The 12,747-nt window shown below is 38.6% G+C and overlaps 2 protein-coding genes across 3 annotated transcripts; both read left to right on the top strand.

Moving 5' to 3' along the window:
- Window positions 1-520: 520 nt before the first annotated feature.
- opn1sw2 (opsin 1 (cone pigments), short-wave-sensitive 2) lies at window positions 521-3,603 on the top strand. Its single transcript, XM_077572818.1, has 5 exons — window positions 521-1,088; window positions 1,198-1,366; window positions 1,435-1,600; window positions 1,692-1,931; window positions 3,356-3,603. The coding sequence occupies exons 1-5, from the start codon at window positions 710-712 to the stop codon at window positions 3,458-3,460; spliced, it is 1,059 nt and encodes a 352-aa protein (XP_077428944.1). The 5' UTR covers window positions 521-709; the 3' UTR covers window positions 3,461-3,603.
- Window positions 3,604-7,708: 4,105 nt separating this feature from the next.
- LOC144056021 (blue-sensitive opsin-like) lies at window positions 7,709-11,727 on the top strand. 2 transcript variants are annotated; one of them, XM_077572366.1, is made up of 5 exons: window positions 7,709-8,174; window positions 9,634-9,688; window positions 10,490-10,655; window positions 10,733-10,972; window positions 11,535-11,727. In XM_077572366.1, the coding sequence occupies exons 1-5, from the start codon at window positions 7,796-7,798 to the stop codon at window positions 11,634-11,636; spliced, it is 942 nt and encodes a 313-aa protein (XP_077428492.1). In that variant the 5' UTR covers window positions 7,709-7,795; the 3' UTR covers window positions 11,637-11,727. The 2 variants fall into 2 exon arrangements, with proteins under 2 accessions (XP_077428492.1, XP_077428491.1); XM_077572365.1 differs by having other exon boundaries at window positions 9,520-9,688.
- Window positions 11,728-12,747: the final 1,020 nt, after the last annotated feature.

Below are 12,747 nucleotides of genomic sequence, written 5' to 3'. Positions count from 1 at the left end.
GTTGCAAACCAGATTAGCAGGTAAAGACCTGCTCTGTGCTTCCTTAAGAAAGTGGGATTAACCTTTTTAAATAATTTGCTCTTGAGAACTAGAGTTCCTGTTTGTCTATCCAACATGTTCCAAACATTTAAATGCTTGGGAAAGTGCTCCTTTATTGGAGTTTACTATAATTTAATGATGAAAAATATTGTTATACTTAGCACAAACATATTTCAAAAAACTAATTGGTCAACATTTAGACAATATGACAAAATGTGCCCTGTAGCTTTTATTTGCAAATCCGAATGAGGCAACACAAATCCTTACATTGTGGCCAGTGACATTACTTTTGACTTTAGCCACTCACAAAATGTAGTCCGAGTGCTGTTTAACCTACTTGGCAGCTCAAACAAAACAGGAACCACTAAATGAATTACGACAATTAATGCAAACTTAAATCATTTAGTCAATTATAGAAGTCATTTATCCGTTAATGGGGCTAAGTGGTTTCCTTTGCCCGTTGTATATATAGTCCTCCACGAGGGACTGAGCTAGACATTTGGGATGCTGGTGTCGCAGCATTCGTTAACTGTTTATTTTTTGTTAACCCTTTAAACCCATAGAGCATTTATTAATTTTGATTCATTCATTGGTTGAAGTACATTATAAGCAAGGAAACTGTAAGTTGTTTTTGGTTTCGGTGACATAAAAAAAAAACAGCAACAGCAAAATGAGGGGACATCGAAACAACGAGCTGCCAGAAGATTTCTGGATACCCGTCCCTCTGGACACCAACAACATCACATCGCTTAGTCCATTCCTGGTTCCTCAGGACCACCTGGGGAGTACAGCCACATTTTATTCCATGGCTGCATTCATGTTGTTTATTTTTGTAGTGGGGTCGTTCATCAATATCCTCACCATTGCTTGCACCATCCAGTACAAGAAACTCAGGTCCCACCTGAACTACATCTTGGTGAACTTGGCAGTAGCAAACCTCATTGTGTCAAGTGTGGGCTCTTCCACTGGGTTCTGCAGTTTTGCGGCAAGATATTTCATCCTCGGACCATTGGCATGCAAGATTGAAGGTTTCATGGTGACACTTGGTGGTGAGCTGAAACCGGAATTTTAAAATGTACACAAAAGTCCATGTATAATGATTTAAGTACAGGTTTAAGAGTCTTTTTTTTGTTTGTTTGTTTGTTTTTGTCCTACTAGGTATGGTAAGCCTGTGGTCTCTTGCTGTGATTGCCTTAGAACGATGGCTGGTCATTTGCAAGCCTCTTGGAAACTTTATTTTTAAACCTGACCATGCTATAGCCTGCTGTGTGTTCACTTGGGTGTTTGCAGTGATTGCCTCGGCCCCACCGCTTTTTGGATGGAGTAGGTCAGTATCAACAGAACTGATTCATACGTACTGTATTGTCAATTGCGTTTGTCGGTTGTTTTTTTCAGATATATTCCAGAGGGTCTGCAGTGCTCCTGTGGGCCAGATTGGTACACCACAAATAATAAATACAACAACGAAAGCTATGTGATGTTCCTCTTCGGCTTCTGCTTTGCTGTCCCGCTTACTACCATTGTCTTCTGCTATGGTCAGCTGCTCATTACAATGAAAATGGTAAGATCAATCACATATTTTCATAGATTCTTCGATTCTCATGTGTCGTGATGAATCCGGGTTTGGAAATGTTTTGCCTCTTTCCGTATAGGCTGCAAAAGCCCAGGCAGATTCTGCCTCCACTCAGAAAGCAGAGAGGGAAGTGACCAGGATGGTGGTCATCATGGTGTTCGGCTTCCTGGTGTGCTGGCTGCCATATGCGTCCTTTGCTCTTTGGGTTGTCTTTAATCGTGGGCAGTCCTTTGACCTGCGAATGGCCACCATACCTTCTTGCTTTTCAAAGAGCTCAGCAGTCTACAACCCGGTCATCTATGTCGTCTTTAACAAACAGGTCTGTTTCATTTTTTATTTTGAGCTAATATCCAACTACTTTTAGTGACTCAACAATAATAATACTTAACAATATTAACTATGGTGCTGTCAGGCAATTAACCATTTTAATCTAATTCTTTACAGGATTTTTAATTAATTAATCTAATTAATATATTTTTCATCTCATATCTGCTAAAGGTCCCCAAATAAATAATTAAAATTTTCAGACATTATAAAATTGTAGTGCATGACTAATCAATTGAATACACTAAGATGAGAAGATTTTAAATCCACATTTCACATCCACAAGTGTGCTTCATAAATAAAATTCAAAAGAAAAAGTTGAATCACATCAACAAACCAATTAGTAGGCCAGGCATTATTTTCTAAACTTCAATTTTGCTAAAAATATATATTTAAAAAATTTAGTGCAAGTTCTGCTCTCTTCTTTTGTATGATGTTACCTGCAATTGAGTCTTAAATTATAAGTCAGGCAGGAGCTGCTTCGGTGATACGAAAATAATTTTTCACAAAAGGTAGAAATCACTGCGTTCTTGTTAATAGTCCCATCTTTGTTCTTTTTATAAATAAACTTGCTGTTTAACCACTAGCACTACCAGAATAGATCTCCCAGGGCCGTTGTTTTGAGCCCAATATGGTTATTACTCACTGTTTTGAGTAGCTAATAAAGCCGGGTGGTGCAGCTTTATTGATTTCGATTATCAGGCTTGTACTGCCAAAAACGTCATGACTCCATCACATCTAGCATCTAGCGCTTTACTATAAGCTTTTACTGTACCTCGAACTGCGTCGCAACTTCCAGTGGAGAGGGTACGGCTCTTTTTAGCCTGGTGGGCCTGGTCTTGTTCGGACTTGCTGTCTGGAACTCCCGAGTGATCCAGCAACCACTCATCAGCTTCATCTCAGAATGTACAGTAGCTGTAAAGTCTCCTCTGTAGTATAGTTTTTTATTTGCCATGGTGATTTAGCTTGTATCAAAAGCCAAAGCCTCCGTGCTGAATGGCAGTTGCCCAGCGGCGCCAACCACGGAAGCCCAGCAGTGCAACCCCGCGGGTCCCGGCAACGTGAAAGATGTAGATTGACATGAATACAACCGTTAATATGATGGCTCTGGGAGATCTAGGTCCAAATAAGTTTGCCTCGCTCTCCTGTGCTGCACTTGCGTCCATGTCTGCTGTTGTTCACTCTGCCCATAATGGCGCACCACTGAAGCTTACACGTCTTGCGTATTGACTTGCCACTCACGATCAAAAGCGTTATTTTTTTTAACACACTAATTTGCAACGTAATTAATTAATCTAATTAACGCGTTAAACTTACAGCCTTAATAAACTGTCAATCAAGCTAAATGGGCATATAAGCAAGAGTACAGTCTGTTACTGATTATTTTACTCATAATCTTTTTTCTTTTATCCATAACAGTTCCGGTCAAGCATGATGCAGATGCTGGGAATGGGTGGTAGTGAAGAAGAGTCATCAACATCAACAACTTCAGTGACTGAAGTCTCCAAAGTTGGACCTGCTTAAATGGTGGACTTGTTGATTTGTATGCCACTAAAGAGTCAGTCAGTTGTAAATAAATATAAAAGCATGCTATCGCAATGTCCCCCCCCCCCCCCAAAAAAAACCCAAAACAAAAAAATATATAATAAAGTAATGTACTTTTGCAACTTTTTGGAATTCTACAAAATATTTACTATCATCATGATGTTCATCCATACATTTTCTGAACCACTTGTCCTCATGAGAGTCTGGGCATGCTGGAGCCTATCCCAAGTGTCTACAGGCAGTAAAACTGGTTGACAGCCACTCGCAGGCACACATAGACAAACAACCATTCACACCTAGGCACAATTTAAAGTGTTCAATTAGCCTTCCATATGGCAAAGGGGTCCTCGTTTAAAAAAAAAAAATCAAAATTGAAATATTCATATATTCAAATTCTACACTTAATTCCTTTTAAAATGACATATAATACATAGACACACCTAAAAAAAAAAAACAAAGTTACAGCAATTCTACTGTTAGCAAGTTGAAATCTCTAGTTTTGAGAAAAACGGATTTAAAGTTTTGGTACTTGCATCTTTCAAATGTCCATAGCAACCAGTCCCTTATGGAAAATATATTGACCTGAAATTTACAGGAACTGTTAAAAAATATCACTGGAAAGTCAATTCCGATCGCAGATAAGTCCAATATTTGAACCCTTTAAAACTTTCGGAAGTTTGACCTCTCAACAGATGACCTCAGCCTCAACTTTGAATATGACATTAAGCTTACAATTCATCTTATGAGGCATCAGCCAAAGTTTGGTTAGTTTATTGTTGCTCCTTGTGGCATTTTCTTGCTTAAATGAGGTCATATTATCGCAGTGGAAATTTGATAATTTTATGTCAATTAAAAGATTATTTGGCACTTGGTGTGGCCTATGACAAGTATTTTATTGATAACTTATCATGGATGTTATATCTCAAAATGGTCACATAAAGAAAATGAAAATAATATGACGGTTCAACACATTTGAATGAAAAGTAGAAATCGATTCATTAGGAAAAAAATCCCGAAATTGAAGATTATCTCAGTTTGAATTACAATTTGCCGGTATCAGGACCGACGACAACATATTTTCTGCTTCAGGGTAGACGTGCATCATTCTGTTCACTTTCCTGCTGGATGGTCACATTATGGTGTGTTTCGACTTTTTTTGGTTGCTATGTACATTTATGTGAAGTTATTTGTTAAGTGACGATAGACGCGAGGAACTCGTGGTTATTCCGAGACTTGCTGCTAGCAAGTTGGCTAATATCAACACGTTGGCTAGATGCACTTCCATTACTATCCATCCATCCATTTTCGTGACCGCTTATTCTAATAATTTCTTATTTTCATACACTTCAATTTTAACTTTTGTGCTGTTGGGAAATGAAATTAGAGACCTCAAGAAATCTATTTGCGTAGAAATCTCAAAATCTACATTTTTGTCCAAACGGTTTAAAATTGCCAGTATCTCAAAAACAAATCCTAGCGACATGCTTTTGCCAGAGTGGGTCACATCCATCCATCCATTTTCTTAACCACTTGTCCTCACAAGGGTCGCGTGGGGCGCTGGAGCCTATCCCAGTTGGCGGGGTACACTCTGAACTGATTGCCCGGCAATCGCAGGGCACACAGAGATAAACAACCATCCACACTCACAAGCACACTTATGGACAATTTGGAGTGTTCAATGAACCTGCCATGCATGTCTTTGGAATGTGGGAGGAAACCGAAGTACCCGGAGAAAACCCACACAGGCACGGGGAGAACATGCAAACTCCACCCAGGAAGGCCGAAGCCTGTACTCGATCTCATGTCCTCTGCACTGGGAGGTGGACGTGCTAACCAGTCACCCACCGTGCCAATTGGGTCATATATAAATGTTAATTTTGTACTTAACATTTTTTATTTATTTATTTATTTATTTATTCTTTTTCTTTTTTACATCTGCTACACACACAGAAACCTAATCCAAATTGATCCAAGATCCAAGATACATTACAATCATGTTAGCAAAAAAATGTGGTAACTATGGGGTCTGTGAAAAATTCCTTTACAGCTAGAACTGCTTGTAACTGACAATAAGTCACTACTTTACTTGGGACCTAAACTCTGGAAATACAGTATTCCAAACATAAATAGTGGGGGGTGGGGGTGGGGGTTAGAGGGGGGCTGCACGAACATCTTTACCAGATAAAAATACACGAAGCGCTGCTGTTCAACATTCAATAAGGAAAAGGTAAGTAATTCTGCAAGAACTGAATTAATTGCAGTGTCCATTCGTCTATGTTAGGTTTGTTTGTTTCCCACGGTGTCAGCGCTTCCTGGTTTCGTCACAGCTGCATATCCCGCCCCAAACACAATGGCGCTCTGTGATTGGTCGGATTGGTGGAAATCAACGGGCTCGGTACAAGATGTTTTCTCCGGAGTTTGTGAACTCACAAATACCATCAGAATTCATCTTGCAGAGCAAGGTTAGCTTAATTGTAGATAGCTAAAAAATGATATAATCATGTAGTGGCTTGACTCATACTTATTTAATTATGTTCTATTGTAATAAAGATGAGTGCATAGAATTATAATGGGAAAATTCCTGGGCAGCTTGTGGGAGAATTGGGAAGGACAGAGAGTTGAGCGATCTTATCAAGGATAAGGTCAGGCTGTTCTGAGCTTCATGTGGAAAAAGTTAAGGCTCATTGTTAAAAATGAAGCATTTGGCTGGCAAGCAAATAGAGGAAGCGTCTGACATCATCCACTGGAATTCACCCATATTCTGCATCGCAACGGCAACGACAAGGGGCTCTAGACCAATCAGACAAAGACAACTCCTCACTTCTGCTTTGAAAAAGTGTATAAGAAGGGGTCTGGGAATAGATAGCTTTTGTCTATCTACATCATCTTTGCTAGAGACTAGATAGGTGTAGATATTGACCCAGAGCTCTCAATGTATAGACTTCTCTGTCCGGAAATCAATTGATTTGCTTCTCATTTAGTAGTAGTTTTTTCAATTAAGCGAACATGCATAGAGAAATAAAAGGTGATTTTAAAACACAAGTTCCTTCAGTAGTCACCGATACGATACCAAGTACCAAAATAATTGTGACATATAAAATTCCCAAAGAAAATCAATGACAGAAAATTTTAAGGAAAGCCCGATACAGTATTAACCTTGCCTGCAGGCTGAATTCTTGCGGTATTTGTGAGTTGACAAGCTCCCGAGAATTGTTGGTGCATGGTTCGAACCAATCACAAAGCAACATTGGATTTGGGGTCGGGATATGCGGCAAGAAGCGCCGAAGCTATGGGAAACAAACAAACCTAACATGGACGATTTTGAATCCATTGACGCTGTAATTAATTCTTGTTCTCACAGGATTACTCACAGTTTCTTTTTGAATGAAAAACAGCAAGAGGCGCTTTGTGCACTTTTAGCTGGTGAAGATGTTCCTGCTTTATTTCTTAATTTTATTTTTTACCTACGACGGCAACAAAGTTGAAATAATCATCCATTGCCGTGATTGGGCAAAACGAAGGTTTGGTAGACATGCACAATTTTCCGCATTGCCCAAATCCCAATATGACATTTTCCCTAAAAATTGCATTAAAATTCTCGGGAATTGTTATTCTTCTCATTTTTAATGACTAGTTCCTGATTGCAAAACGTCCTCAAGAGGGCGGCCAATACCGTTACTGTACTTTGAAATGAGGCTGGGTATAGTGTTAACTGAATATGGTTATAGAATTTATTTTATTTTTTTTAATCATTAGAAGTGACGACAGGGCAATAGCACACTTTTTTTTAACCAAACAATAATACAAAAAATAATAATACAATGCTGGAGAGGCTTTACCAGGGTTATACAGATTTCTGACAGAACTGCGCACCATAACCACGGTGCAGCGCCGTGCCTGTTTGAGTGGATTTTTACATTTGAGATAACTAAGTATTACATGACAAAAGTAAATGTCTGTATTTCTAAGACTCAAATTTCGTTCTCCCACAGGTAAAAAGATCATTCTTGACAGTCAGTCACTTACAGTGCCTTTGTTAGCGAATGAAAAATGAATCACGAGAGGGCATGATGTGTTTGTGAACATATGTATACACACCTGTGTTCTGTTTTTGGACTTAAAACAAAGCTTTAAATCCTTTCCTTGAGCCAATTAAGTGAAGCCTAAGTATCATTCAAAGTTCCTACAAATACAGCTTTAGCTCACAATTACAAAGATATACAGACGTGGGAGGATCTGCACTTAAAAAGAATTGTTTCCATTCTTTTACATTTTTCATTTTAGCTCACAAAATAATTACACCCGAGTAGAAAAATGAGAAGAACTCCTCCCATGGAGCTCCCAGATGACTTCTGGATCCCCGTTCCTTTGGACACCAACAACATTACTTTGTTCAGCCCATTTTTGGTTCCCCAAGATCACCTAGGGAGCAAGGCTATTTTTTATTCCATGTCAACATTTATGTTCTTCATACTTGTCATTGGCACATCAGTCAATATTGCCACTATCGCATGCACTGTTAAATACAAGAAGCTACGATCTCACCTGAACTACATCCTGGTAAACATGGCTGTGGCAAATCTCCTTGTCGCCTGTGTGGGCTCCTTCACCTGCTTTTACTGCTTTGCCTTCCGATACATGATTTTTGGACCACTTGGGTGCAAGATTGAAGGATTTACTGCAACTCTTGGGGGTAAGAAACATTAATAGACAAATAAACTTTACCATGGACACGGAGATCAATTGTTATTTAAGTCTGAAATTTTCTAAAGGTTTAATGGTGGCATATGTTTGTTTTGTTTCTGTGATGTGTGGTGATAAATTAAGTTATCTTTTTTACCATATGTCAGAAGCAACATTAAGTGTCCATAAAGCCTCTATAAAAATTTAACAAATAGGAAAGTTTAAAATTGTAACAAGGTTCCGTAGACACATGTTATTATTGCAGTCCGTTCTTATTTATCTTCTCTTAGACATTTGTGTCCAATATTTGACAAAAATATTGTTTTCCATCGATCATTCATTCTTTCTTCTTTTTTTTAAGCAAGTGATATAGATTAAGGCATTGCCTTCTTTGAGGAGCAATAACATAAGGCACAACATTATGAAAGAACAGCAGTGTATGGTGAACAATGCATGGACATAAGCTTATATTAATATTTAAACAGATTAATTGGACTGATGCTTTGACATATACACTATATGATAAGAACAAGATATGTCTCAAATAATGAATCGGATAGGGATTGCACATTAGGAAAGGACTAGAATAGAGATTGTGGCACCTGTTCTTCCTCTTATTTCTCTCAGAAACCGAATACTTTTGCCCTAAACGTGATTTTAGTAAAAGAGCGGGCAATTAATTTTGTCAAGGTGCCACATTGGAAGCTGCTTGCTAAGGGCCAAGCCCTCATGTTAACCTAGACTTTGGCTATATTAATTTTTCAATGTCTTTAGAAAAAGCATATTGTCTACTTTATTATTTTTTGTTAAAGAAGAAGTTACAAGTGTAGATATGCTATGTATCATACTTGAAAAATTCTAACATTAATTTTGTGAACCAACCACCAACTCATATTAGGGATTTTTAGTCAGGACTCCCAAGTATCTAGCTAAGTGGGAAATATAATATTATTGACAGTGATGTATAGGCCTATTTATAAAGTCACGACTTTATAATACACCCATAATGTATAGTCTATGAAACTGTAGCTTAGCATATAGAATTATCAGGCAGAATCTTCTTGGCCGTCTTCCCTCTACCATGCAGGAAACAAGAATGTTGTGAACATTAGGACTACTGTCGTTGTATTTGCTTGTATCTTTAAAACAATTATTGCCATAGCGGTCAGAAATGTTGCTAAATATAGAGAAAATGGATACATAAATAAAGTTGAGTCATAGTTCTTCCTTGCTAGCTCATTTGTACTAGTGGATGTATCAGATCGGGCCGGTACTTTGCCTAGATCTGATTTAATTAGTACCAGTAAATTTAGAATGGAAAGCTATGTTTTTTCCCCCATTCTGTCTTCTTACAGGTATGGTTAGCCTCTGGTCTCTGGCAGTGGTAGCTTTTGAAAGATGGGTGGTTGTGTGCAAACCTCTGGGAAATGTTGCCTTCAGACCTAATCATGCTATTGCTTGCTGTGCAGCAACTTGGGTTTTTGCTTTGACTGCTGCAGTTCCTCCATTGTTTGGGTGGAGTCGGTAAGTACTTGAAAGCAGACACACACGCACACACACAAAACACGCGTACACAAACACGCACACTCACGCACGCGCGTGCACGCTCTCTCACGCACACACGCAGACACGCACGCACGCACATACACACACAGGTTTGTTTTACTATCTTTGTGGGGCCATCTCATTGACATAATGCATTTCCTAGCCCCTCCCCCTAACCCCAACCATAAAAAAATTATTGCCTACCCCTATTCCTTACCCTAACTTCAACCAGAACCCAATTCAAACCTAAACTCTAAAACCCAGTCTTGACCTTCAAAAAGAGGTCTAAACTTGTGGGGTCCAGCTAAATGGCCCCACATGGACGGGTGGCCCCCACAACTCTGTCAAATCCCAAAATGTTGGCCCCACTATGTAACAAAAACAAGACCACACACACACACACAGACACATTTGTGGTACTATCTTTGTGAGGCCATCCCAGTGACATAATGCATTTCCTAGCCCCTTACCCTAACCCCAAACATCACAAACGATTGTCTAACCACAACCCTTACCCTAAAACCAACCATAACCCAATTCAAACCTAAACTCTAAAACCAAGTCTTGGCCCTCAAAAAGAGGTTCTAAAGTTGTGGGGGCCTCCAAAATGGCCCCACAAGGACAAGTGGGCCCCACAAATCTGTAAAACCCCGGAATATGGGCCAGACGATGTAGCAAAAACACACACACACACACACACACACACACACACACACACAATAAATGGCTTATAGCCAGTTTGCCATACAATGTAATGGTTCTCTGTTTCTCTGTCTTCAGGTATATCCCTGAGGGAATGCAGTGCTCTTGTGGTCCGGATTGGTACACAACAGACAACAAGTTTAACAATGAGTCCTATGTGATGTTCCTCTTCTGCTTCTGCTTTGCAGTACCATTTTTCACGATTGTTTTCTGTTACTCACAACTACTTTTTGTGCTGAAATCTGTAAGTTACAGTTGACTTAGTTTCCTATTAATATTTATTCACCTGTGCCAGCAAATCTCTTGTCTCCTATTGAACAGGCCGCAAAAGCCCAGGCTGAGTCGTCTTCTACCCAGAAAGCAGAGAGGGAGGTGACCAGGATGGTTGTAGTCATGGTACTGGGCTTCCTGGTGTGCTGGATGCCATACGCGTCCTTTGCTCTTTGGGTTACCAACAACCGTGGGCAACCTTTTGATTTGAGGCTGGCCACCATACCCTCCTGTCTTTCGAAAGCCTCAACGGTCTACAACCCTTTTATCTACATCTTTCTCAACAAACAGGTTGTTCTAATGTCACATCATTAAAGTGTAGAAAATCAAAAATCCCTGCACTGTAAAAAACACAACTCTGTATTTTTGGGGGCACTAAAACAGTCATTTAAGATGGAACCATTTAATAATATGACTTATTTACTCTTATGGCGACAATGGTAGCCAGCACAACAAGGCAAGCAAGTTGTTTATTTCTTATATCTTTAGTTTGGCAAACAATATAAGGGATAATTAGTTTTGTAAACTCTTATTTCTTTGTTGAGAAATGCGGGGAAAGCCCAACTTGACCCCCAAAAAACTTCAAAATTTTCGTTATTGCCCAATTTAAAAGTTTATCAAAGTTTGTTGCCACCCAACACTAACGTAACAATGCAGTTTATAGTACTTATTAACGTAAATGGTATAACAATAAAAATAAAAAAAATAATCGTAATCTCTTTGGATAAAGAAACAATGTACAGTTTATACTGAGATGTACAGTATGAGTGTTGCAAAGAAATACAGCAAATTCAGAATACAGTAAACGACTACTTTCACCAAGAAATCTTCTCATATTCTTTCTCTCTTTCAGTTCTGCTCATGCATGAAGGCGATGCTGGGGATGAGCGGAGGCGATAACGACGAATCATCAAGTCAATCAACCACGGAAGTCTCTAAAGTTGGACCTGCTTAAATTCAGTTCAGTGGTAAACGGGGATCACCTGTAAACAATATTGATTGAAATATGATATGGCACTTTGAAAAAAAAGAAAACAAAACAAAAATGATTTTAAAGACACTGTAGGTTAGGATTTTGGCCATTCTTATGTTTCTTAAGATAAAGAGAGGTGATTTTGTTGATAAAGAAAGAGAGGTTGGTGAATAGAACACAAATAATATACCTGCACACAATTTTCACAAGAAAACATACAATTATGCAAAATTGCTGCAGTATAAATGACAATATGGAACTAACTGCTGATTATTTATGGCTAGTGAGCGCATCAAAGTAGATAGAGATTTGAATAAAAAGTAAATGCATACAGTTAATTCAGGGGTGCATACTTTATTATTCCTACAGAAAATTCAGGATATTCTGATGTGTATATATGTTTGAGATAAAATCCCAATAGGACCCACTGCAACCAAATAAAATTGTTGTTGACACACAAAGTTTGCTCCTCTTTTTGTTTTAAGTCACATTATAAGTGCATTTACCATTTGCTGTATGAGCAGAAATATGCAGCATTAGCAGACATGTTCCTCTTGATGGCGCCAAATTTATCATCTCAATTTCCATCTACAGCATGTACAATAAATCCTAGAATATTAGAAGTACAGAACAGACATCACCAAGAAATCTAATTGAGACTATGATTAAGCCATTAATGACTTTCAGAATTATGTTGAACTTTAAATCATGAAAAATCCTGATCACCATGTTAATTCATAAATTACCATAAAAATAACAAGATACACTTGTTTACTTACGGGTCCAGCCCCTTCAAAACAAAAACAATACAGCGTCTTCAATCACATCTAAAAACTGACATTTTGCACTTTACATCTAAGTCTTTCTAGCGGGTAACTTAGTTTTACCTGATGTCAAATGAACATGTGACCGCTGGAAAAGGTGGGTACAGTTCAGTTAACATCAGTGTAAAAAACAAACAAACACACAGTGTCAACCCCTAAAGACAAGATATTATTGGAAAATCAATTTGGTAATTTCTGGTCCTGAAGAGTCTCAATTCTTGCTGGTAATCGGGAGCAAATCTGAGTTCTGCTAGTAGTGAACTTTTACT

The sequence above is a fragment of the Vanacampus margaritifer genome, chromosome 8 (assembly GCF_051991255.1).
Source record: "Vanacampus margaritifer isolate UIUO_Vmar chromosome 8, RoL_Vmar_1.0, whole genome shotgun sequence".
Classification (NCBI taxonomy): Eukaryota; Metazoa; Chordata; class Actinopteri; order Syngnathiformes; family Syngnathidae; genus Vanacampus; species Vanacampus margaritifer.
Note: the sequence above shows the minus strand (reverse complement) of the source record. Positions and strands in the feature narration are given on the sequence as shown.